Source organism: Penicillium canariense, assembly GCF_028826845.1.
Source record: "Penicillium canariense strain IBT 26290 chromosome Unknown utg000004l_segment0_segment0, whole genome shotgun sequence".
NCBI lineage: Eukaryota > Fungi > Ascomycota > Eurotiomycetes > Eurotiales > Aspergillaceae > Penicillium > Penicillium canariense.
In genome coordinates, this window is record NW_026622731.1 from 2016314 (window position 1) to 2039069 (window position 22756).

Here is a 22756-nt window from a genome sequence, read left to right on the forward strand (position 1 = left end):
ACCAAGCCCTTATACAACTGCAAAGCCTTATATATGAAATTGATCTCCAAAGTTTAACAATCAATCATTCCGGCAGGACCAAACCATCAAGTTCCACGTCCAGCTCAGTATCGTTAATTTTCAGCTTCTCAGATGGGAGCAGGACGTAAAGCATTCGTGACCATTGATCCTTGCTAGGATTTTTCCAGCCATGAATTGTGCCACGCTGAATGCTGACATCTCCAACATTCAATCGTTTTGTTGGGCCATCCCAATCCTCCAGGACAAGGTCTACTTCGCCAGCCAGAACAACGCCATAATCGAGACTGATCGTTCGGTGCATCGGTGAGCTTTGACCCGGTCCCAGATCCACAATTCGGCATACTGAACCACCTTCATTGGCCAGGGGAATATTTTGAGGTGATTCAAAGTAGCGCTTCAGGTCCTTGTCTTCGCTCAGATCAACCGGAAAGCCTTGCGTGTGATAGTGAACGTGCAATCCCGCCCTCTCGATATTACCCGGCGGAATAATTGGTATGATGTCCTCAACCTTTCCCTCATAGAAAACAGCTTTGCCGTTCTCGTCATGGGTTGTAATGTATCGCTTCAATGGCCGCAGGTTTGAAGAGCTCCCATCATCATATTGTTGAATAAGTGCACTAGGTTTCGTGGGAAGGCTCAACTGGGAGACTACCTGGTCATATGCATCCCGGGCGGTTTGAACGATGTGCTGAATCTCTTCCTCACTGCTAGTGTATGCCGGTGCAAACATCAAATGGTCACCGACCTCGCCATCCACAGAGCCTGAGCCTGGATAAAGTGAGACTCCGCGTCGAAAGCTCTCCATATGCACCTTGCTTGCAAATCTGACTGATGCCGCAAATGGCTTCTTCGTCTGGCGCGACTGGACAAACTCAAGAGCCCAGAACAATCCGCGGCCACGAACCTCTCCAACGTACTGGCAGTCGGCGAACTGTTCTTTAAGCGTAGCACCTAACAGCTTACCAAGATGTGCACAGCGGTCAACTTGAACGATCCATGTCAGTGATTTAATTTAATCCATACAGGCGAGGCATAAGAGATCGGGGATGAACTTACCAAGGTTATCTCGTTGAATGATAGTTTGAACAGAGGTGGCGACGGCGCACGATAGGGGGTGTGCCTGGTATGTTTGCCCGTGATTGAAGGCTTTGGAAGGACCGCCACGGAATCCATCACACACACGCTTGTGGGCAATAATGGCAGCGATGGGGGCGTATCCACCACCCAGACCCTTTCCGAGGGTCACGATATCAGGAATCACCCCTTCCTGCTCAAACGCAAACGGGGTACCCGTACGGCCAGCTCCACACATTATTTCGTCGAGAATGAGGAGAATCCCGTACTTATCGCAGACGGCCTTGACAGCGATGAAGTAGCCGGCCGGGGCAGTAACGCAGCCACTTGTCGCCCCGACGACGGTCTCTGCAACAAATGCCACCACGGTGTGTGGACCGAGTCGCAGGAACTCATCCTCAAGCTCGCTGGCAAGGCGAGCAACAAACCCTGCTTCCGTCTCACCAGGCGCCATATATTGGTATGTATAAGCGGGGCTGACATGGCTGACTCGGTCTCCCAAGATGATGGGAAGGTAAGGTCGGCGACGAGCCACATGAGAGCCAAGGGACAGAGATCCAATAGTATTGCCGTGAAACGACTGTGCCCTGGCAACGAAATTGACGCGCTCGGGCTCGCCTTTCTCGACAAAATGGTGTCTAGCCAACTTCATGGCTACATCATTGGCCTCGCTACCTAAAAGACAGGATCGAATCGTCAGAAATCTTCTTTCCTCCCGATTTGGTGTCGTTTTGGGCACAAGACAAGCATCTTTGCCAACTTACCACTGCCCACAATAAACATTTTCTGCAAGCCCCACGGGTTTCCACCGAGGAAACATTTTGCAAGACCCTCGGCAGCGGTCGTTGTGTAGGATAATGGATGGGCGTATGTGATTTGGCGCATTTGCGCCACTGCGGCAGCAATCACCTCCTCGTTGCCCTGTCCAATACAAGCAACTGCAGCCCCACCACATGCATCGAGAATTTGATGGCCATCACCCATAGTAATCATATGGCCATCGGAGCGTTCCATTAATTTAAGCGGGTGCTCGAAGGACCTATGGAAGAGGAAAGTGGTCTCATCGGTGGGATTCAAGGGTAGTCCATTCTTCTCGATGGCTGCAACTTCAAACTTGATTTTGGGGCAATCACCATTTGAATAAGGCGACAAAGAGGGGTCTTCAGTAGGAACTGCAGAAGGAGCCATGTTGCTTGCTTGTTTTTAAGAGAAACAAAGAAACAAAGAAAATTTGGACTGAGAGCTTAGAGAGCACTTCGGCTTGGGAGGTCCATACCTCAGCTCTTAAATAGCAGGGCGACTACAGTTTATAGTGTAGTGGGATCTCTATTTACAGCTTACACGACCATACCATGTCATGTTCCGTTCGGTAAGGATGGGTGTCATATTAGTGCGAAATAGTGACAGTTCTAGAATACACACCTAAGTGAACCATAGTATATTGCAAGCGGATCCGAAAATAGACGGTAATTTCTCATTCCAGTGATAAACCTTGGGTTAGAAAATGACGTGGGTCTTGCTCTAATTCGTCCACGATCTACCGCTCTGTACTGTTAGACGTAATATGGATGGAAGTGTTGACATCCTGAAGTGCCATCCCAGCATTGAAGAGAGGCGGGGATGAGATAATCTCAAAATTAGTCATGAATTCATTGTAGTTAGTGCTTCAGGAGCGAATGTAAAGTCAAGTCAAGGCTCACGTGGGAACAAGACACTAGCTAGAGGGGGTAAGCCGACTTATGGTCCTGGCCATTCAATATGAGTAATTCGACTAAAACGTTACATCAGGTATTAGTAACACGACGGATCACAGTAATAAATCAAATAAAACAAAATACGTGCATGTAGTTCTTAGTAGTAGGTTCTTTCTTCTCTCGGAAGAGAGCCCCCGACGCCTTCCAAGGTTCCATCTTTGGATATCTCTTAATCATGGCAATGAGCCCCGGAGATAGATTTTATTTGTCCCATTGCTCTCTCAAATTCTTTCTTCTTGAAGCCCTATCTATTGAGTATCGCCGGAAAAAATGACCGATGAGCACACATATCTGCATATCAAGTCGCTGGCGTCTGCGGCGACTTGGGTCTCTGAAGTTGATTCAGGGAAGGTTACTCTGAATATTCAGGACATTGAGGATATCCCTGATGACACCCCGTCACCTGAAGGACTGTCTACAATTCCACCATTCTCAGGCTCTATGGAGCAGCCGGCTCCCGCGGTGGAAGGCTTTCACCAACAAGAGTGTTATGATGTAGTGGTCGCTGGAGTAAGCTTTACTCCCACCAAGTTTGATTGAATAAGCGAGGTGACCATGATCAAAAGGCCGGGCCTGCTGGCCTCTTCCTCACCTCCCTTCTGGCACGCAACGGCCTCACCGAAAAATCCTCTCTCTTATGCATCGACCCCCGGTTACATGTACGACCCGCGGGACACGCAGATGGACTTCATGCTCGCTCTTTGGAGGTGTTCAAAGTCCTGGGTCTTTACGAAGAGCTCATGAAAGTATCTACTGAGGTTGGCGAGAGAGCCCGTTGGGCAGAGGTTCCTCCCTCCTCCTGCCAGGAATCCGAATCTCCTTCCGCGCCCGCTTCCGAACCCGCCAGGATGGAACGTGTTATGCGGCAAAAGCTCGCCACTGCACCTAACGCGCGGATGAAGCAGCTCATAAGTATTCCTCAGGGTCAGATTGAGCGGATCCTGGAGGAAGACCTCAAAAGGAACGCTCCGGAAGCACTTTGGCGTGGGCCCCATGTTATCGAATCGCGTATAGATGAGACGGTTCCAAGTCACCCGGTGCTGGTCACTATCCGAGACAGTTCAGGAACCAAAACAACCACCAGAGAGATCAGGTGCAAATATCTTGTCGGTGCAGACGGCGCCCACTCCACGATCCGGAAAAACTTCGATATCCTCATGGAAGGTGACTCCACTGATCATGTCTGGGGCGTCATTGACTTTGTCGCCGACACGAATTTTCCTGACATTAGGAGGCTCACGACAGTGCAGAATAGCTCTGGTATGGCGATGATTATTCCACGAGAGAAGAATGCTGATGGCGAATGGCTTACCCGATTCTACGTGGATATGAATGACATTGAGTTGAAAAGCCAACAATCAACAAATATGACCCATGTAACAGGCCATCCAGAAGCTACAAGCATTCTCATTGTCAACCAGAATAGAAAGTCAAACATCAAGGATGATTGTATTTATCAACGCCTAGCAGAAATCTTTGCTCCTTTCCAAATGACGCTCAAAAAAGGCACGGAGACCGACTGGTCCACTGCGTACGCAATTGGGCAACGTGTCGCGTCTGATTTCGCAAAGACGGACTCCAATGGTGTTCCTAGAGTGTTCTTAGTAGGAGATGGTAAGTCTGGATCTCAAATATTATATTGAGCGAACTTCGGGAAACTGATCGGCGACTAATCTTTTTTCGAGCAGCATGCCACACACACAGCCCCAAACTCGGCCAGGGCATGAATGTCAGCATGGCGGACTCATTCAATTTGGCCTGGAAGCTCCAGCATGCCGTATGTGGAACTGCTGCCGACTCTACCAGCTTGCTCCAAAGCTATGTCTCAGAGCGTCGGCGCATCGCTCAGCAACTGATTGAGCTTGATCGTCGGTGGTACAACATACAATGGGCGGATAGCGAGAGAATGAAGCAACCCGGCTACCTAGAAGAATGCACCAAGCTTTACCAGGAGATCTCGGGGTTCACTAGCGGCTGTGGAATTGAGTATGCCGAGTCTGTCGTGGTGGTCAACCCAGCGCAGACTTCCGCTGACAACACATCAAAATTCATCTTTGGCACGGTCGAAAACGACGGGGGGTTCATCCCAACAGCGGTATGATCAAGCCAGGCAAGCGGCTCTTAAACACCCGCATGCTGCGTCTTGCAGATGGTTGTCAATGGGACATTCATGACAGCTTGGCTCCCGATGCTGGTAGCTTTAAGGCGGTCATATTTTGCGGGCGCGATATTCTTAGCCCGGTTAGTGACTCTGCCAATGCTATTCAAATTGTTCTCGAACAACTCATTCCCCAATTCTCCATCACCCTGCTCAACGCCTCTGTGGTCACGCCTGGGATGGTTTACGCGCCTACTGGACCGTCAGAGCGGCTCTTCGCAATCTCGGAATATGATCTGTGGGAGCTGCTTCCCAATTGTACGAAGCGTGATGCTGAGATGACTACCTACGCTCTTTCCGATACCGGGTATAACACTTACGGCATCGATCCCAATATGGGAGCTGTGGCTGTTGTCCGACCGGATGGAATTGTCGGATCTGTCATGCCTCTGGATCCTCAGGTCATTGAGGCTCAACTGAAAGACTTCCTTGGGGCCATATTTGTTGCAAAATAACGCAGTTTTTACTGGAAGAAGATGCAATCACGTTTAACAGAGAGATAGATTTATCATTGGAGGATACATGTTAGCGGTCCTCTTTAACTCGTCAAGATGCAACAGCGTATAACCAAGGGTATAGTCCACATGAGACTGATGTTCATGCTGGACGATTTATGTGAGACTAGTGAGCCCTTTTGCTGTCTGCGTGGCAAATAGAAATTTCCTTTCTTGAACAGACTAGACCAGCCTTAGGGTACCTCGTAAGATGCCCTTGAATTTTATTTATTAGAACATCAGAAGGTATTTGACTAAAATAGACGGCATCTAATAGGAAACGTCAACCGAGCGAGCTACCGCCTTGAACTACCTAGCCATAACAGCATCAAATGAACGTTAGAATACTACGAACAGTCAAGCTGCCATTTTGAATTATAGAGCATATTTAATGAGAAAATGGGCGTGACCAGTACCTTCAACCACCGACCGGACGACTAATAATCCAGTTAAATTTGTTTCCTGAGGCAATGGGTACAATAATTCGAGCTTTATATCCATGTCCCGTTCCAAAAGCTCTACATCGATAGTATCAATAACAAATAAAGACCGATTCGAAGAGATAATGGGAGAGATTCCCCGCTTCCAAGGAAAAGGAAAAGCACTTGTATCAGTTGCCATCTCCTTGGACCATTACAAGTTCTTAGTCTTGCTTGTTACCAACTTTTCCCACATGACGAAGCCCCAGAGAGCTCACTAGGAAGACAACTACCATGCCAGCAAATATAGTCCAATACGCAGCACGATATCCCTCTAGGAGCTGACCGCCCGTTTGAGAAGATGTCCTTGTATCGTTTGCCGAGCCATCATCGTGGGCGGTGACGGAAGCGGCTATGACCGCAGTGACAGCCAGTCCAACAGAGTTACCCAGCTGGGAGATGGTATTGAAGACACTCCCAGCCAGAGCCATTGAGTCATCAGGGAATGCCCGAGAAATGATTAGACTAGACACAGTCCATAGCACTAGGCAAACGATAAGTCAGCATTTGCATCGTTCTTATCAGATACACAAGTTGAGGAAGTTACTCACCATCGCCGTTGATTGGACTTAATGTCATAGCAACAAAGGCTGCAGCCCAATATGTCCAGTTGGGGGAGGCGACCGCCATTAAGATAGGGGAAATCGCGGTCATCAGTGCACTCACTCCCAGCAGCAGGTTTACATTCACCTTTGACACCAGGTGAGCAGTGACTATGTTGGTGGCCACGCCAACTACAGCCATGGGCAAGAAGCGAATGGAAGCTTGGAGGGCCGAGATGTCCTGGACGTCCTGAAAGAACAGGGTTGATATGTACTGGAAAGAGTTGAACCCGGCCCATGTGAAGAACATGGCCACGCAGATGAAAAGAAACGGCAGATTTCGCCATAAAGTGTTTGGAATCAAGGCTGGCCTGTTGTGCTTTACCTGCCATTTCTCCCAAAGCGAGAAGACAGGGAGGAGTAATAGAGAGATAATGAGCAGCACGATGTATTGGGGCTCAGACATGTTTTTGTAGGTATATGTGATCATCCTATAGAAAAGTCAGCAACATCTGGGTAAGGAATGAAATAATAAAGATCAAGAATGACTCACGCAAGTACATAGGATAGGAGTCCAAATGCCAGGGCGAGAATTGCCACGCCAATCCAATCAATATTGTAAGCAAGCTTATGCCATGTAGCCCGGCATAGCTTCATCGAATCCGCGTCCGATGGAAGGATCAAGATGGACCCGACAAACAATACGGCATCGATAATGGCGGTGATATAAAACCCCCATCGCCAGCCGATGGTGTTGGTGAAAACACCACCAAGAATGAGTCCTAACGCATAGCCTAGTGGCTGTCCCATCCCTGCTGCTGCAAAGGCAATATTCCTCTTGGGTCCAGGTGGAAAGGACGCAGTCACCAGCGACATGGATGTCGGGAGACACATAGCCACAAAGAGTCCTAGCAGAGCACGGAAAATGATGAATTGGTTACCAGTGCGGGCAAGTCCACATGCAAGGATCAGAGGACACGAGAAGCCGCTCCCGACCAGCCACATTCTCTTAGAGCCGACCACATCCGCAACGGCGCCGAAAGCTAGCAAGGTGCATCCTGCAGATAAAGCATATACCGATGCCGGCCAGAAGATCAGATCGCGGTCGAGGTTGATGTCGGTTGAGATGCGAGGAAGTGCGGTGGTCAGAATTCCAGTTCCCGAGACACTGATAAAAGTGACACCAGTTATTATGGTGATAATCCCGAACGACTCCAAGGCCGACTTGCCATCCTTCTCCAACGACTCCTCAGGTAGAACGCTCCCATCTAGCTTTGGCGACTCTCTTTCCGTTTCCACAACTTCCTTGTCGCGTCTTTCGTCGTACGGCTCCGCCAACGCCGGCGCTGCTGTGGTCACTGTCGTCACGGTTGTCATGGTGGCGGAAGCTGCTTTTTCTCACGGTGTGAAGGATATGAAAGAAACAGTTCAAGGGATCCGGTGAGAACAACAGCCAGGTCACCCAGCCCTCCAAATAGCACGGAAAGAATTTGAGACAAAGGAGAACACCAAATCACACACACCCAGGTACGTTCTTGGACTCGCGCATCCTCTTAATAAGCGGGAGTACCTTTTTGTCCTAGTGATATGCAACATCCCTGCAAGCCCCTGTCTGCGCCCTCATCCTTCTAAGAAAGGGGCGGAGCCAGCGTATCTCGCAAGTTCTTGATGAGTTCTAATACATGGACCGGGTGGGCTTATCACAAAGGGATGCTCTTATCTTATCACGGAAAAACAACGTCAAATCAAATCAAATCGAATCAATATGACCAAAAATAAAGATCAAATGAACTACTTATTAGTAAGCCCAATCAAAACCCACCATGACCATGTGCAGATCATCACGCTAATCAGTGGACTCATCCCGCCAGCCCCGACACGAATCCTGTCCTCGGGGAATTAGTCAACTCGGGATTTCTGACTGGGAATAGAATGACTGAGCTGAGCACACATGTCCAACAGTGGATCCTCCATGCTGGTAATGGCTCATCTCGAATCAGGGAATGCGAGGGGATGCGACAGTCAGGGTAACGTGAGCCTCTTTGCTTAGTGCACAACATCACTTATCACCATCAAGTTTCCATAATAGGAGGGCATAGTTAATGTCCGTTTTAATATTATGCTGATTATTTTCAACAGACCCTTTCATTCTATCTGGCACAGGCGGGCAATTATCAATATGTTCAGGTCTCACTAGGTGCTATAAAAGCCAAAATATCCTGTGCTACCCAGTCTCTACTCTTGGATACAAACAACAAGAAAAGACATTCCAGTTTCCAGTCGCTACAATCTCCATCTAGCCAAGCATGGCTCAGATCTACTCAGTGGCCGACCTTCTCAAAAAACATGCGGAGACTCGGGGGCAACAGATAGCCTTTTCTTCCGCAGGTCACAATGTCACCTACACTGAACTTGCCACCCGAACGGGCCAAATAGCAGTCAACCTGGTGGGTGCGGGGGTCACTCGGGGAAGTCGAGTGGCCGTCGTCCTTGGGAGCTGCATTGAAGCGATCGAAAGCATTTTCGCCATCACACGTGCTGCTGCGGTCGGCGTCCCTCTGGATCCGCGCGCATCCCAGGCAGAACTAGCCAGGATTTTGGAAAACAGCGAGGCCCATGTTGTCATTACGGACAGTCACCGTTTTAACAGGGTTTGTGCTGCGATATCCTCTGGGAAGACAAAGATCAACACGAAAACCACTGTTGTCGTGGTCAACAAAGAGCCTGGCTTGGCAGATCCGAGAGAGAGCGTGGAGGTGGAAGGGCTCACTGCTGAACGGTACGAGAACTGGTTCACGCATACTTTGAACCCTGCTTCAGAGCAACAGAAGCCACTGGACGACTTGAGCTTGGATGAGCCGGCTTGGTTACATTACACCACAGGTACCACCGGCTATCCCAAGGGTGTCTTGTCCTGCCAACGTGCGTGGATGTGGTCCGCCGTGAATAGTTATATCCCTTCACTTGGACTTGCGTCTACCGACAAGATATTCTGGCCGCTACCTCTATTCCACGCCTTTGGTCAGTCCTTATGTATCATTGGTACGCTGGCTGTCGGCGCGAGCACCCATTTGATCGGTGATGAATCTCTGCTTGACAGTCTGCGACTGCGCCCAGAGACAACCATCATTGCAGGCGCACCTACCTCATTCCGCGAGCTCACACAGCATTCCGCCCAGGAAGCTTTAGCTTTCATCAAGCCTCGAGCATGCGTCAATGCTGGGGCAGCGGCACCCGCGGGACTCAGTACCCAGGTCGAGAAGTTTCTCGGAGTCCCTTTGATCAACCACTACGGATGCACTGAGTGTGGTCTCATCGCCACAACCGGTCCAGGAGATAGATATCCCGAAGAATTTTGCGGACCGGTCGTCAAGGGCATTGATGTCCAAGTCCGAGGTTTGAGCAGAGATGGGCAGGTATCAGCTGAGGTTGTGGACGGAGGTGAGGGTGAGATTTGCGTCCGTACCCCAAGCTTCATGCTCGGATACAATGACAGCAAATTCCCTTTATCCAAAATAGAAGATGGCTGGTATCGCACCGGTGACCTTGGGTGTCTAACGGAGACTGGGCCAGATGCAGGACAGAGGATTTTGACCGTTACTGGACGACTCAAGGAACTGATAATCCGTGGGGGTGAGAACATCCATCCAGGCGAGGTGGAGCGGGCCGTCCGCGCGGCTGCTGGAGTTGCTGATGTTGTCGTTACTGGGCTCCCACATGATGGTAAGTATCTCATGGCTCTCCATAAATTATCTTGGGGTGTGCCGTATCACTCACATTGAGAAAGTACTTGGAGAAGTGCCTGCTGCCTTCATAGTGGCCGAGCCTCACGTCGAATTAGATATGACGAAGCTGCTTAAGACATGCCGTGCCGTTTTGCCAGATTATAAAGTGCCCGTCTCATTCTACACTATCGAAGCTATCCCCGTCACAGCATCAGGGAAGCCTAAGCGCATCGCTGCGCTGGATTTATTGAACACTGATGGGGCTTGTCGTCTGCTCGCTACGCCCTTCCTGGGCAGAGATACAATTGGACCCCTTGTGTTAGCAGAATGCATTGCTGTCTGCGGCAGTGGTATCGGGCTTGATAATATAGACCCTGAAGAATCTTTCATGAGTCTTGGCTTGAATTCAATGAAAAGTGTGGTTCTCCGGGATCGACTTGCGTCTCTTACCGGGTTGGATTTACCCATAACCTGTGAGCACTTGAATACCCCGCCCGTTCTTCACTGAGAGAAACCCAAACAGCAATGCTAATTCGATCTTCAAAGTTGCGTTCGACAATCCTACTCCGGCTGCGGCAAGCCAATACTTCTATGATAGACTCTTTGGGACTCAACAACAGGATGACGCAGCTGTGCCACAAGCACCAAATGAAGCTGATGGTCGGGATCCAATTGCCATTGTTTCCATGGATTGCCGTTACCCTGGGGGTATCTCGTCTGCTGATGACCTATGGTGTGCTGTATCTGATGGTCTCGATTTAACATCTGACTTCCCTACCAACCGAGACTGGGATATCGATGCATTGTACAACCCAGATCCTGATAAGGCTGGGACCTGTGTCGCGCGCCGTGGTGGCTTTCTTCATGACATGGCCGACTTTGATGCGGAATTCTTTGGAATGTCACCTCGTGAAGCCCTTGCAACTGATCCGCAACAGAGGCTCCTCCTCGAGACTACATACTCACTTATCGAACGGGCTGGAATTGCCCCATCCTCCCTTCGCGGTACCTCAACTAGTGTCTTTATTGGTATGATTTACGCCGACTATGCCAGTCGTTTTAATCATGGAAAAGGAGAAGGGCATGAATACGAAGCCCACCTTGATATCGGCTCATCTCCCAGTGTTGCAGCCGGTCGTATCTCGTATACTTTTGATTTTAAGGGCCCATCCATGGCCATCGATGCGGCATGTTCTTCGTCGCTGAGCGCAATCCATCTGGCTGTCGCTTCTTTACAGACAGGAGAGAGCACTCTAGCCATAGCAGGAGGCGCAACTATCATGTCTACACCTCGCCAGTTCATTGCTTTCAGTAGACAGCGGGGTCTGTCAACGGATGGTCGCTGTCGGCCATACTCAGCTGATGCAAACGGTACTGGATGGTCTGAGGGTGTGGGTCTGGTCCTTCTGGAACGACTATCAGATGCACGACGCAATGGACACACTGTGCACAGCATCATCCGTGGTTCCGCTGTTAACTCAGACGGCAGCTCATTCGGTCTCACAGTCCCAAGCGGCCAAGCTCAGCAAGAGGTTATCAAACAGACACTTCGACGTGCCGCACTTTCACCTGCGGACGTGGATGTCCTTGATGGCCACGGGACTGCGACCATGCTCGGGGACCCAATTGAAATGCGAGCTGTACTTGAAGTCTATGGAGACAAGGCCAGATCCACACCACTGCTGGTGGGCTCCGTGAAGTCCAATATTGGTCATACGCAGGCAGCAGCAGGTATTGCCAGTGTGATTAAGATGGTCAAGTCTATGGAGCATGGTATCGCACCTGCGTCCCTGAATGTCTCTCAACCAACTCCTCATGTCGACTGGACAAGCGGTGCAGTTGAACTACTTACCAAAGCTAAAAAGTGGCCATCGACTCCTGATGACCGTCCACGCCGGGCCGCTGTCTCTTCCTTTGGTATCAGCGGCACGAACGCACATGTCATTTTGGAACATGCCGGTTTCAACAAGCAGGATCAAGAGGATTGTGTCAGGGTACAGTCTGCAAATGTGTATCCTTGGCTCCTGTCCGGGGCGGATGGAAAGGCGTTGCAGACACGTGCTCGCAGCATGGCGACTTTGTGTCATACCAAGGACGCGCTTGATGTCGCCTTCTCCCTTGCTGTTACCCGCTCGCCCCTCTCACACAGGGCCGCTGTGACAGCTACATCTGATGAGGAGTTGCACGAAGCATTAATGGCTCTTGCGGAGGGCCGGCCGCATCTGAGCGTTTCCACCGGGATGGCCAAGGCTAGTAAGTCCGGGCGTTCCCAGTCCCAATCTCGACTCGCCTTCCTCTTCTCTGGGCAGGGAAGCCAGCGAATCGGTATGGGTCAGAAGCTGTGTGCTCGCTTTCCTCAGTTTGACGCAGCATTCCGTGAAGTTTGCAAAGAATTAGACCAGCGGCTGGATCGCCCATTATCAGAGGTTATCGACTCTTCTTTTGAGGCCAACCCGAGCAACGGCATGTGCCTTTTGGATCGTGCTGATTTCGCGCAAGCTGCGGTTTTTTCCTTTGAAGTCGCCATGTATCGCTTGCTGGAATCGTTCGGTATTCGACCTGACTACGTCGCAGGTCATTCTCTCGGCGAGATAGCTGCGGCCCACGCTGCTGGCTATCTCTCACTCGCCGATGCTGCCACGTTGGTCACTGCGCGAGGCTCTTTGATGGCAGGATTGCCCGAAGGGGGAGCGATGGTTAGCATCTCAGCTACTGAGAAGGAAGTGAATGGGGTGATCCGCTATATGAATCTGGAGGCTACCACGGTTGCTGCTATCAACACACCCGACTCTGTTGTGGTCTCTGGCCCCGCCGAGTCAGCTCTTTTCGTCAAGGGCCTCTTCGCTGCGCAGGGACGATCTACCACTCAGCTTCGAGTGAGCCATGCCTTCCACTCGCCTATGATGGCGCCGACCCTGGATTCTCTGCGTGCGGCCATCTCTCATATCTCCCCCTTGCCAAACAGCGGTAGCCCCAAGATCCCACTGGTCTCCACATTGACGGGTAAGCTGGTAGAAGCCAGAGAGTTGACCGCTGAGCACTGGATTCAGCACATCATTTCTCCCGTCCGCTTTGCAGATGCTCTTCGCACCCTCTCCGCCGACGCAAGTGTCACTACATTTGTCGAGATTGGCCCGTCGGCTCCACTTTCGAGCTATGTTCCAGATGCAATTGCTACATCGAGAAGCAAGCAAAATGAGGTCGACGTCTTACTCAAGTCCCTCGGTCAGCTGTGGGTCCGCGGAATTCAGCCTTCTGCAGGGACATCTGGACAGGAATGGAAACCCGTCTTCGACGGAAGTGGCGCGCGTAAAACCGATTTGCCCGTCTACCCCTTCCAGCGACGTACGTACTGGCTCAAGGCCCCTTCGCCTGCACCTATAAGCACCTTAGGATCTGAACATCAATCCTCGAAGCCCGCCCCGCCCGCATCTCCTGCATCTTCCGTACCTTCCGCGTCACCCAAGTGTGCTCCTCTCGAATTGTCTGAGCCAGAATCCAGTTCGTCTCGTCCGGAAACACCTGCCACCGAGGTGAGTGTGGGGATGGGCTGGGAGGACCAGCTCAGTCAAGTCCCCGCTGAAAAGCGCCGTGCCATGCTTGTGGAAATGGTGCAAGATGAGGTATCCGTTACACTTGGCTATCCCGATCGCCATTCGTTGTCGCCATCGGCGTGGAGCACCTCTTTCGTGGGCCTTGGCTGTGATTCATATATGGGGACCATGCTTCGTGGTCGACTCGCCCAACTAGTTGCTGTCCAGTTACCCATTGATCTGATCTTCAATGAGGCCACATCAACCGTGCAGTCTTTGATTGATTACTTGTTTGGTCAGATAGTTTTGTGAAGTATATATATTGTAGTGAGGACCCCTGTCCTCTTTTATAGCTTACATGACCATACCATGTGACATATTAAAGGTTAGAACTTGCTTATTCGGAAAGTAAATAACTGGCTCAACTAGAATCTCTAGGTAGGTCACCGTCATAAACAGAAAAAGGATGGATGTGTGAAAACTAAGATATTTGCGATATTATTCAGTGAATGGTAACTTATGGGGCATATGTCAAAATGAGGATAAGAACTACAGGGGCGCCCTACTAAAAAGCTCATAAATCCTAACAAACGGAATTTCCTTCATCTTGAGTTTACTGCCAAAATCCGTAATAAACGCTGACTGTGTTCTCTGATGATACTGTTCAATCATACTTCCTGTGCAGCACTGAATCGTAGCCCTTTAATTTTCAATTTCCCATAACACAGACGGTTTGGCCGAGTGGTCTAAGGCGCTTGACTAGAAATCAAGTCCGTTCGCGGGCGGCGGTTCGAATCCGCCAGCCGTCGATTTTTACTCCTCCTTTAAAATCCAAACTCAAAAACATAATTATAGATACTCTTATGGATTAGCTTTTGTCAAAATTTTACTTAATGGAGTTGCTAACGGTTTCTCACACCCGAATTGTTCCCCAGTATATCTTTAAACGGCCCAATTCGTTTAAATTCCTGTATAATGTACCAACCCCTCCTTATTTACATCATATCAATTGCTGTATCGCCAGATAAGTCATTATGAATCACTGTACTCCATCCTCCACCATACATAAAATCTCGTAGAATGTTCAGAGCAGAGCTTCCAAATAGAGTGGAAGATCCGGCAATCTTCCGAAAAGATTGGCTAACTTTGATAGGCTAGCTCCTAATTCAGTCTTCTATTTCTGTTGCGGCTGAAACGACAATTAAAGAGGCCCCAGAAATTACTATCCCTAACTCCCGAGCTCCTGAGCTCATCTGCTGAGATCGTCATCCATCTGCAGGCCTGCTGATCACATCCATCCAACGCAGCATGGCGGCCAGGCTTTCCCGAAGCCTGCCACAGGTCAACCGCCGTGTTTTCGCTGGATTATCTTCCTGCGCGATACCTCGCATTGCGACCACCAGTGCCCGTGCTGGCTTGGTGGCACATCGCAATCCCTGGAACCTCGCACCCTGGACCTGCCGCGTAATACAGGCCAGTATCGCGCGAATATTCCCATACAGATTCCGGCTCATCGGTCAAACCAAATGCTTCCATTCAGGATGTTACCGCTTACAAAGGATCGAGCATCACGGAGAAACATTGGATGAGTCAGGACGTAACAGTTGGTACGGTCCTACTTGTCACTGCGTTACTGTCACCTCGCTAACCAAATCAGTGGACACCTTGATTGAACTGCAAGCTATCTTACATTTTATGGAGTTCATAACGCATGGTATTCTACCAAACGGAAAAAAGACCGATTTAGCTTTACTCAATCCAGATGAATTCCCACTGTTCATGGCCCCGAGTTCACAGTGGGCGCCTGCGCCGTTCAACAAGGCCGCTCTCTCAACTGTGCAGAAGGCGATGGAGCGGATCACTGGCCCAGAGGATTTGAGCGGGCTGTGTCATGTCGGGTCGAATATTCACTTTCTCAAAAGTCGCCTCTGGGGAGGCCTTGCCCCCGTGCCCGCATCGCGGTGGCATGAAAAAGATCTCAACAACCCGGCCCATTTCACGATCGCCCTCGAATACCTGACCTCCGTCATTGCCGTCTTCGAGTACCTAAATATTCCTCAGATCCGGACTAATATGTGCGACACCTTCAACAAAATATCGGGTGACTTTGGAGAAATGCAGGATGCCTTGAATGCGCGGCGCAAGGCCCAAGGCGGCCTTTCTCCCGACCTCAACCTTAGTGCTCTTTGGGAACAATTCATTCGCGCACGGTACAAAGTCATGACCAGCACCGCCCATTCCTGGGTCCTGGCCCGCGTTGCCGAATTACGTGAACGGACATTGGACGGCTTCAGCGCGAATTCGGCTGAAAATGCAGAAGCCCAATGGACATTCTCTCGCAGCGGTGGAGCGACCTCATTGCCGTCATTTCAAGGGCAGATTTCAATATTTGGATGTCCATGGATGGGTACAACGGCTACAATTTGCCCTCCGAGATCATCGCTGGGCTACACAATCCTGACCTAAAGAACCAAGACAAGGACTATGAGTTTTCCAAGCTCCTGTTTCCCCGACTCGCAAAATGCATCGAGGCTCAGAACGAAGCTGCGAAGGTTCAAGGTCCAAGCGCGACGCAGAGTGACGCGGCCAGCCGCGAACGCCTTTCTATTAGCACAGTAGTACAGGACGAACTGCGTGTAAAGATACGCGGCCAGGCGCCATCGCCGCAGCCACCCGTACAGCCCTGGGTCCAGCAACTCCTTCGGGCGCAGGAGGCGAGCTTGAGCATGCACCCGCAGGACAGACACAATTATGGCTTCGGATTAGCAATCTACCGCGCAGCGCTTAAGTTCTCTGATGAGCAGTGGGAACGCCTACAGCGGGACTTGGAAGCTCACTTGTCGGCATGGGGTGATGACGTCCAGCGCGCTGATGAGCTCAAACCCTTGCTCAAACTGCATTGGTTTGACTGCAAGGAACTAGGCCTCGACACAACTAAACCCGTAACAGCAGCAAAGAGGTTCGACGGCGCTAATCTTTCCATCCCAAGATTCACATGAGCAAGAGACTAATGCTGCCCATAGACACTACCAACAAATCCGGTCCTCGGACGAGTGGAACCATAAATTAGCACCATCTGTTTTCCTTCTTATCGATCACATGAGCGCAAACTCATATATCGATGAAAAGTTCCACGCCTCCTTCACAAATGACAAAGACTTCCTCAAAGGGGACGTTCATGGCCATGTCCTGGCTGTCGATGCAGACTTCGATGATAGTGCCATTGCAAACGGAAGTGCAGACGGCATGGCCACCGAAGACCCCCAGGATGATGACTTGAAATACCCGGGTTTGATGCGCATCTTGGGTGACCTGGTCTGGAGCGAGCTCTATCCTATGCTAATGCTGCAGTCTGTGGGACTTGAGAATCTCTGGCTGCAGGCGCGAGAACATTCAATGAAGGTATATACGGGACCGACAGTGCCGGGTCAAGTTAAGCCATGGAAGGGGCGGAATGCCTTGAAGACCCTTATGATGAATAGCTTTGTGGAGTTTCTAAAAAGAAAGATCCCATCTTAGCAGGAAATGTAGAGGGGTTCAGGAAGGATGGGCTTCTTTGATTTATGGAAACCATTTTTATTATGATATATCAATCACCCCTACCGCCCCTGATCTGAGGTGTTGTCGGGTGTCTCATAATGGGTAGTAGCCCTTTGTCTACCTATAATTGACAGTCTATCGTAGAATCTGAAATAATTTCTGATTATGCAAGAACAGATTATCAGTAGTAAACGATCTGGATTTTCAAATCAATGGGCCTGTTGGGTAAAATCTACTTCTGTGCGCCGCCAACGATTGTCGCATCAGACTTACAGCAGACTTGGAGGCGAAGACAAGTTTAAGACATATTTTAGTCTGTCCAATGAATTATAGCTTCGAGAGCATTTGAAATCCCAGTTTCATTGGTGATCATTCGTATACTTTTACCCACTTTTGGCATACCTAAGAGGGAGTATGAAAGCCTCCTTAGACTACTGGGCTAAAGGTCCAGGTAGGATCTTCCATGTGGGTCGTCCACGTATGCTCTGTCCAACTTCCGATATTGATCATTAGTGGCATATGTGATTTGGGTTGTTGTAAAACCAGGTATTGATTGACATGTCTGTTTTCGGTGAAACACTTTTGATTAAAATGTTTGCTTGCCACAAACTTGCTGCCCGGGTAGAAGGTCAACCCATCTATGGCTAACTATCAGGGACGCTAGATATCGGACGAATACGATGTTATAGCAGTAACCCGTTAGGGAATAAAAATGTATTTTTCATCACGAAGTAAAAAACGACGGCTGGCGGATTTGAACCGCCGCCCGCGAACGGACTTGATTTCTAGTCAAGCGCCTTAGACCACTCGGCCAAACCGTCTTAGATATTACATAAGACGATGTAATGGATAAAGCCTTACTCGAGATAAAGCACCAATTAAGGCCAAAGCTAAACCAGTAACGTTCCCCGGTCGGGCCACCCCAAAACACTATACTAAATGCAATATTTCCAACATCATATTTCAACGCTTAAGGCTAATTATATAGACTTAAGGTATCATACCAGGTATTTTTATTAGCTCGAGAAATATTTTAGGGTATCACAAAGTAGACATATATATCTTTATCGCTCGATTGGAGCGTATTTTTGGTAATAGTACTTAGTAAATAATCATTTTGTGAATATATTAGCGACACTATACTATTTCTAATGCTAGGAGATCATACTATACTAAAAATTAAGCAAAATCGTCTTCTTGTTGTTGATATATTATAACCTGAAAAATCGCATTTTGTATGGTATTTTGGGGTGGCTCGACCGGCCGTGGGTTACGTTATAGTGAGTTGGAGACAATTTGTTGACTAAGCCATCTACAAACAAGCGTTAGCTTCTTAGCCTTTCTTAGCCTTTCGGTGACTACGTTGAGGATGGTGTCACGTAAGTTGAGTTGGAATTTTGAAGGAGCAGCAAAAATCGACGGCTGGCGGATTCGAACCGCCGCCCGCGAACGGACTTGATTTCTAGTCAAGCGCCTTAGACCACTCGGCCAAACCGTCTAACTGGTTGAAATACTATTCCTTTGAGACTATATTCTTGGAGTAACTACAAATTATGAGCTACATAATACCGCACCGCCGAGGACACTATTACCACAAAGTAAAGTGTTAATTTACCTATATACCTAGCTTGGTAGACTGGTACAAGTCGTACGTTTGGAGTGAAAATTTGCGTTAAGGTTAAATGTCACAGAAAACGACGGCTGGCGTATTCCATGACGCCGCTCATGAATAGACTTAATTCCGAGTCGAGCGCCTTTGACCACTCGCGCAAACTGTCCTACTTGATGAACGTTGAAAATTAAAGAGTTGGATAGCTCAAATCACTTGAAAATGTGAGAAAGTACTGATACAGATATTCGCCAGGTTGAAATGAACAATCTGTTATATTGTTAAGGTGACTATTTTATGGACATTTAAAACTAGGGGAAGGTAGTAGGTAGGTAAGAGGGTCACAGGGCTGGAAGTTCCATGAAATGAACTTATGGATGTGGAAACTTAACACGGTGGATAACTATAGAACATAGTCAAAATGTATATATCTGAACAGTCAGGTTCCTGCAATGGGAAATGCGGTACTAAAGTAAAATTTACCTACAACATACAACAGGAGTTAGTGGCCTTGTATTAATCACCAGATTCCAGTATATAGGAGATGGCTAGATATGTAAAAAACCATGAAGTATCTCTCCAGCTATTTCCATAGGTATGGCTGACGGGCATCTAGAAGGTGGTCTGTACTTCCGCCATTTCACTACAACTCGCGGTATCGGTTGTGTTTTAGAGTAGGTTACAGTACCATATTCTGCCACCACCTCCCGCCTAACGTCATCGCCCGATATCTGTCAGCAAAAGAATATACGGCGCTTCATATTGGTCGTTTCTGGCTCTCCCTCAACCATGATACGTCCTCGTCTCTCAGTCTGCAGGCGCTGCCTCGCGCGCAGTAGGCTCTTCTCTACGACAACTCACCGGACTGAGCAAGTCAAAAATCCCCCCCTCCCGCCAGATGTCGGCTACGCTCGGCTCACAAATCGCGGCCTCATTTCCATTACCGGAGTCGATAGTTCAACCTTCCTCCAAGGTCTGATCACCCAGAACATGCTGGTCGCCAATGACCCGAACAGGAGCATCCGTCGTACAGGATCATACGCTGCATTCCTCAATTCCCAGGGCCGCGTGCTAAACGACGCTTTCATTTACCCTCTGCCGAGCCCGGACGGCAATGACATCGAGGGGGAATGGCTGGTCGAGGTGGATAAGCGTGAAGTCCCAACTTTGATGAAACACCTGAAGAAGCACAAATTGCGTGCGAAGCTGAAGCTACGGGCCCTTGAAGACGACGAGCGGACCGTCTGGTCGTCATGGAAGAATCACTCCGAGCCGCGATGGGCCGCCTACAACCTCGAGTCTGAGACAGCGTCTCCATTCTCTCCATCTTCAAACATCGTGGGGTGTATTGACGCCAGGGCTCCGGGCTTTGGTTCCCGACTCATCACTCCTGGCTCCGACGGCCTGCGCAACCATTTACCGGATGAGTCGCAGGTAGCTGGGTCGGAGGTCGAATTGGGTTCATACACTGTGCGGCGGATACTACATGGTGTCGCGGAGGGCCAGACCGAGATTATAAGAGAGTCGGCCCTGCCACTGGAATGTAATATGGATATGGGACGGGGAATCGATTTTCGCAAAGGCTGCTATGTTGGCCAGGAGTTGACCATCCGCACGCACCACACCGGTGTAGTGCGTAAGCGAATCCTTCCCGTGCAGCTTTACACTGGGGACCTGCCCTCGGTAGATGGCCCTGTCTATGACCCTTCCGCAGAGCTTCCCCTACCGCCTGGTGGATCGAATATCAACAAGGCTGGTGGCCGCCGGGGCCGTAGCGCCGGAAAGTTCTTGGATGGCGTGGGCAATATTGGCCTTGCGCTGTGCCGCTTGGAAATGATGACCGATATCGCACTCACCAGCGAAGGATCCAAATATACCCCCGGGAGTGAGTTTAAGGTTTCGTGGACAGCCGAGTCGGAGCAGCCGGCCGAAGTCAAAGTGCAGGCTTTCATCCCACCCTGGACAAGAGACTTTATTTTGGACGGTGGCGCACGGAAACCCGCTCCGCGAAAGGTTGATATTGATGGCGGGAGGGCCCGAGTTCTAGTTGAACGTCTAGAAGAGGAAGAGGCGCAGCGACGAACTGAGTAGGACGACGCCTGCGTTTGATATATTTATGTACAATACGATAAACTAATGCATATTGCCAATATGTATCTCCTATTCATGCAACGAGGTCTTTACTAGACCGGGGTATCTCCGAGGTAACAAATATAGTCCGGGCTGTAAGCTGGAAAAAAGAAAGTCATTATGCAAAATTTCAGGTTCTTCAGGCTCCATTGGCCTTTGCCTCTTCCGCTGCAGCTTCTGCGGCATCCGCTGCTTCGTCTTCTCGGGTAAGCTCCTCTTCAAGAGCTCTGCGCTCCTTCTCACGCTGTGCTTTCTTGAGTCGCATCATAGTAATTTCCTGAAGGCTGGGCGTTGACGTCTTTGCGGATGGATTGAAAGACGATGCTTTGGGGGGATTTCCGGCAGCAGAGGGGAATGATCCGAATGAAGGTGCATTTCCAGATGGTTGGTGTGCATTTTTTACCCCTGGGAAGTTGAATGACGGCCTAGGGGATGTGTCGGTAGGGAGCTTGGACGAGGATTTCTGGGAATCCGCTGATGGAGTTGGGCCTTCAGGATTGTTGTTCGTGCGGAATCCCAGGTCTGGTGCTTTGCCTGATGCATACGCAACAGAATCCACAAACGCCCAGTCACCATCCGCTTGCCGAATCTTCTTCTCGCTATCCAGCACAGCTGCCTGCGTGCTGACAATCGACTTGAAGACCACGACGCCCGTGCCAAAGGAGACCTTCCCTTTCTTCCCCTCCACACGGGCACGCTTATCCTTTAGCATGAACGTCCCCTCAATCTCTCCAAATGGCGCGCATATAGCCTTCAGCCATTCTGCATCCCAGTCTGCTCCACGGCCGTCTCGCACCCAACGCACCTTCACTGAGCGCTCGAGCTCGGAGACATTCGTGCCGCCCTCATGTGACCGATCGACACGCTGGCTGCTCCAGTCTGTCCCATTGCGCGCCTCCTCTTCCCCCCTCTGCATCTTCTTCTGCGCCTCCTCCATCTGCCGCTTCAGCTTGTCTGTCGCCTCTCGCCGGCGCCGGCGCCCGTCCTCAGCGATTCGCTCAATTTCCCGCTGCAGCTTCGCCTCCGCATCGTCATCGCCACCTGGAAACCATGGCCGCTTGACACCTTGCTGAGCAGCGGCGCCAGCACGCTCCCGCGCTTCGAGGTCCTCGCGCATTTTCCGTTTCGCGGCGTCCATCTGATCCCGCTCGCGCTGTTTGCGCATGCGCGCCTCGCGCGCATTGTCGTAGAGCTGCCGAACCGCTGGTTCAGAGAGAACATCATTGGCTATTTGGAGGAGATGGAACTTGTCGATGTCGGCGGCGGTTGGGTTGGCGATTTTGTCGGGGTGGTATTTCAACGCGGTGCGGCGGTAGGCGCGCCGGATCTCGGACTCGTTGGCCGCGGGCGAGAGATCCAGCAGCGCGTAGAAGTCCTGTTTAGAGGCGGCATGCGCCTTGAGGTCGTCTGTCGACATCTTGGCGACTGGGTTGTGGGTTGTGAAGAGGGAGAAAGAAGTGTGCCTGGAAGTTGGCCCTCGTGGGTAATTCTGGGCGGTGACGAGGCGCCGATTGGACCGCCGCCCAAACTAGGTATTCGCCGCCCGCTATGCAACTGACAGCCACCGATTAAAAGTCGACCAAGAAGACTCTTTCAACCGTATGAGAATGCTGTATCCAAAGCAGAGCTATAAGTGGTCAAGTAGGGAGACTTAAAAATGTAACAAAAGAAGCAACATTTAGTGAGCGAACCGCATT

The 22756-nt window shown here is 50.1% G+C and overlaps 7 protein-coding genes across 7 annotated transcripts; 4 read left to right on the plus strand and 3 right to left on the minus strand.

Moving 5' to 3' along the window:
* Window positions 1-64: 64 nt before the first annotated feature.
* N7482_007056 (aminotransferase class 3) lies at window positions 65-2283 on the minus strand (the record flags this gene model as incomplete). Its single annotated transcript, XM_056689181.1, has 3 exons — window positions 65-1005; window positions 1078-1770; window positions 1860-2283. 3 exons carry the CDS (start codon window positions 2281-2283, stop codon window positions 65-67), a joined length of 2058 nt encoding a protein of 685 aa, XP_056541610.1.
* An 836-nt stretch (window positions 2284-3119) lies between these two features.
* N7482_007057 (aminotransferase class 3) lies at window positions 3120-5462 on the plus strand (the record flags this gene model as incomplete). The annotated part of the gene is given in 4 exon segments (XM_056689182.1): window positions 3120-3336; window positions 3399-4463; window positions 4538-4944; window positions 4956-5462. 4 exon segments carry the CDS (start codon window positions 3120-3122, stop codon window positions 5460-5462), a joined length of 2196 nt encoding a protein of 731 aa, XP_056541611.1.
* A 682-nt stretch (window positions 5463-6144) lies between these two features.
* On the minus strand, window positions 6145-7899 carry N7482_007058 (Major facilitator superfamily domain general substrate transporter; the record flags this gene model as incomplete). The annotated part of the gene is made up of 3 exons (XM_056689183.1): window positions 6145-6464; window positions 6532-7013; window positions 7076-7899. 3 exons carry the CDS (start codon window positions 7897-7899, stop codon window positions 6145-6147), a joined length of 1626 nt encoding a protein of 541 aa, XP_056541612.1.
* Window positions 7900-8828: 929 nt separating this feature from the next.
* Window positions 8829-14092, plus strand: N7482_007059 (polyketide synthase type 1; the record flags this gene model as incomplete). The annotated part of the gene is made up of 3 exons (XM_056689184.1): window positions 8829-10245; window positions 10310-10720; window positions 10794-14092. 3 exons carry the CDS (start codon window positions 8829-8831, stop codon window positions 14090-14092), a joined length of 5127 nt encoding a protein of 1708 aa, XP_056541613.1.
* Window positions 14093-15088: 996 nt separating this feature from the next.
* Window positions 15089-17299, plus strand: N7482_007060 (uncharacterized protein; the record flags this gene model as incomplete). Its single annotated transcript, XM_056689185.1, is given in 4 exon segments — window positions 15089-15383; window positions 15438-16143; window positions 16155-16739; window positions 16804-17299. 4 exon segments carry the CDS (start codon window positions 15089-15091, stop codon window positions 17297-17299), a joined length of 2082 nt encoding a protein of 693 aa, XP_056541614.1.
* Window positions 17300-19718: 2419 nt separating this feature from the next.
* N7482_007061 (YgfZ/GcvT domain-containing protein) lies at window positions 19719-21020 on the plus strand (the record flags this gene model as incomplete). The annotated part of the gene is made up of 1 exon (XM_056689186.1): window positions 19719-21020. The coding sequence occupies one exon, from the start codon at window positions 19719-19721 to the stop codon at window positions 21018-21020; it is 1302 nt and encodes a 433-aa protein (XP_056541615.1).
* Window positions 21021-21198: 178 nt separating this feature from the next.
* Window positions 21199-22476, minus strand: N7482_007062 (putative cell cycle control protein (Cwf23); the record flags this gene model as incomplete). Its single annotated transcript, XM_056689187.1, has 1 exon — window positions 21199-22476. One exon carries the CDS (start codon window positions 22474-22476, stop codon window positions 21199-21201), a length of 1278 nt encoding a protein of 425 aa, XP_056541616.1.
* Between the last annotated feature and the right edge of the window lie 280 nt (window positions 22477-22756).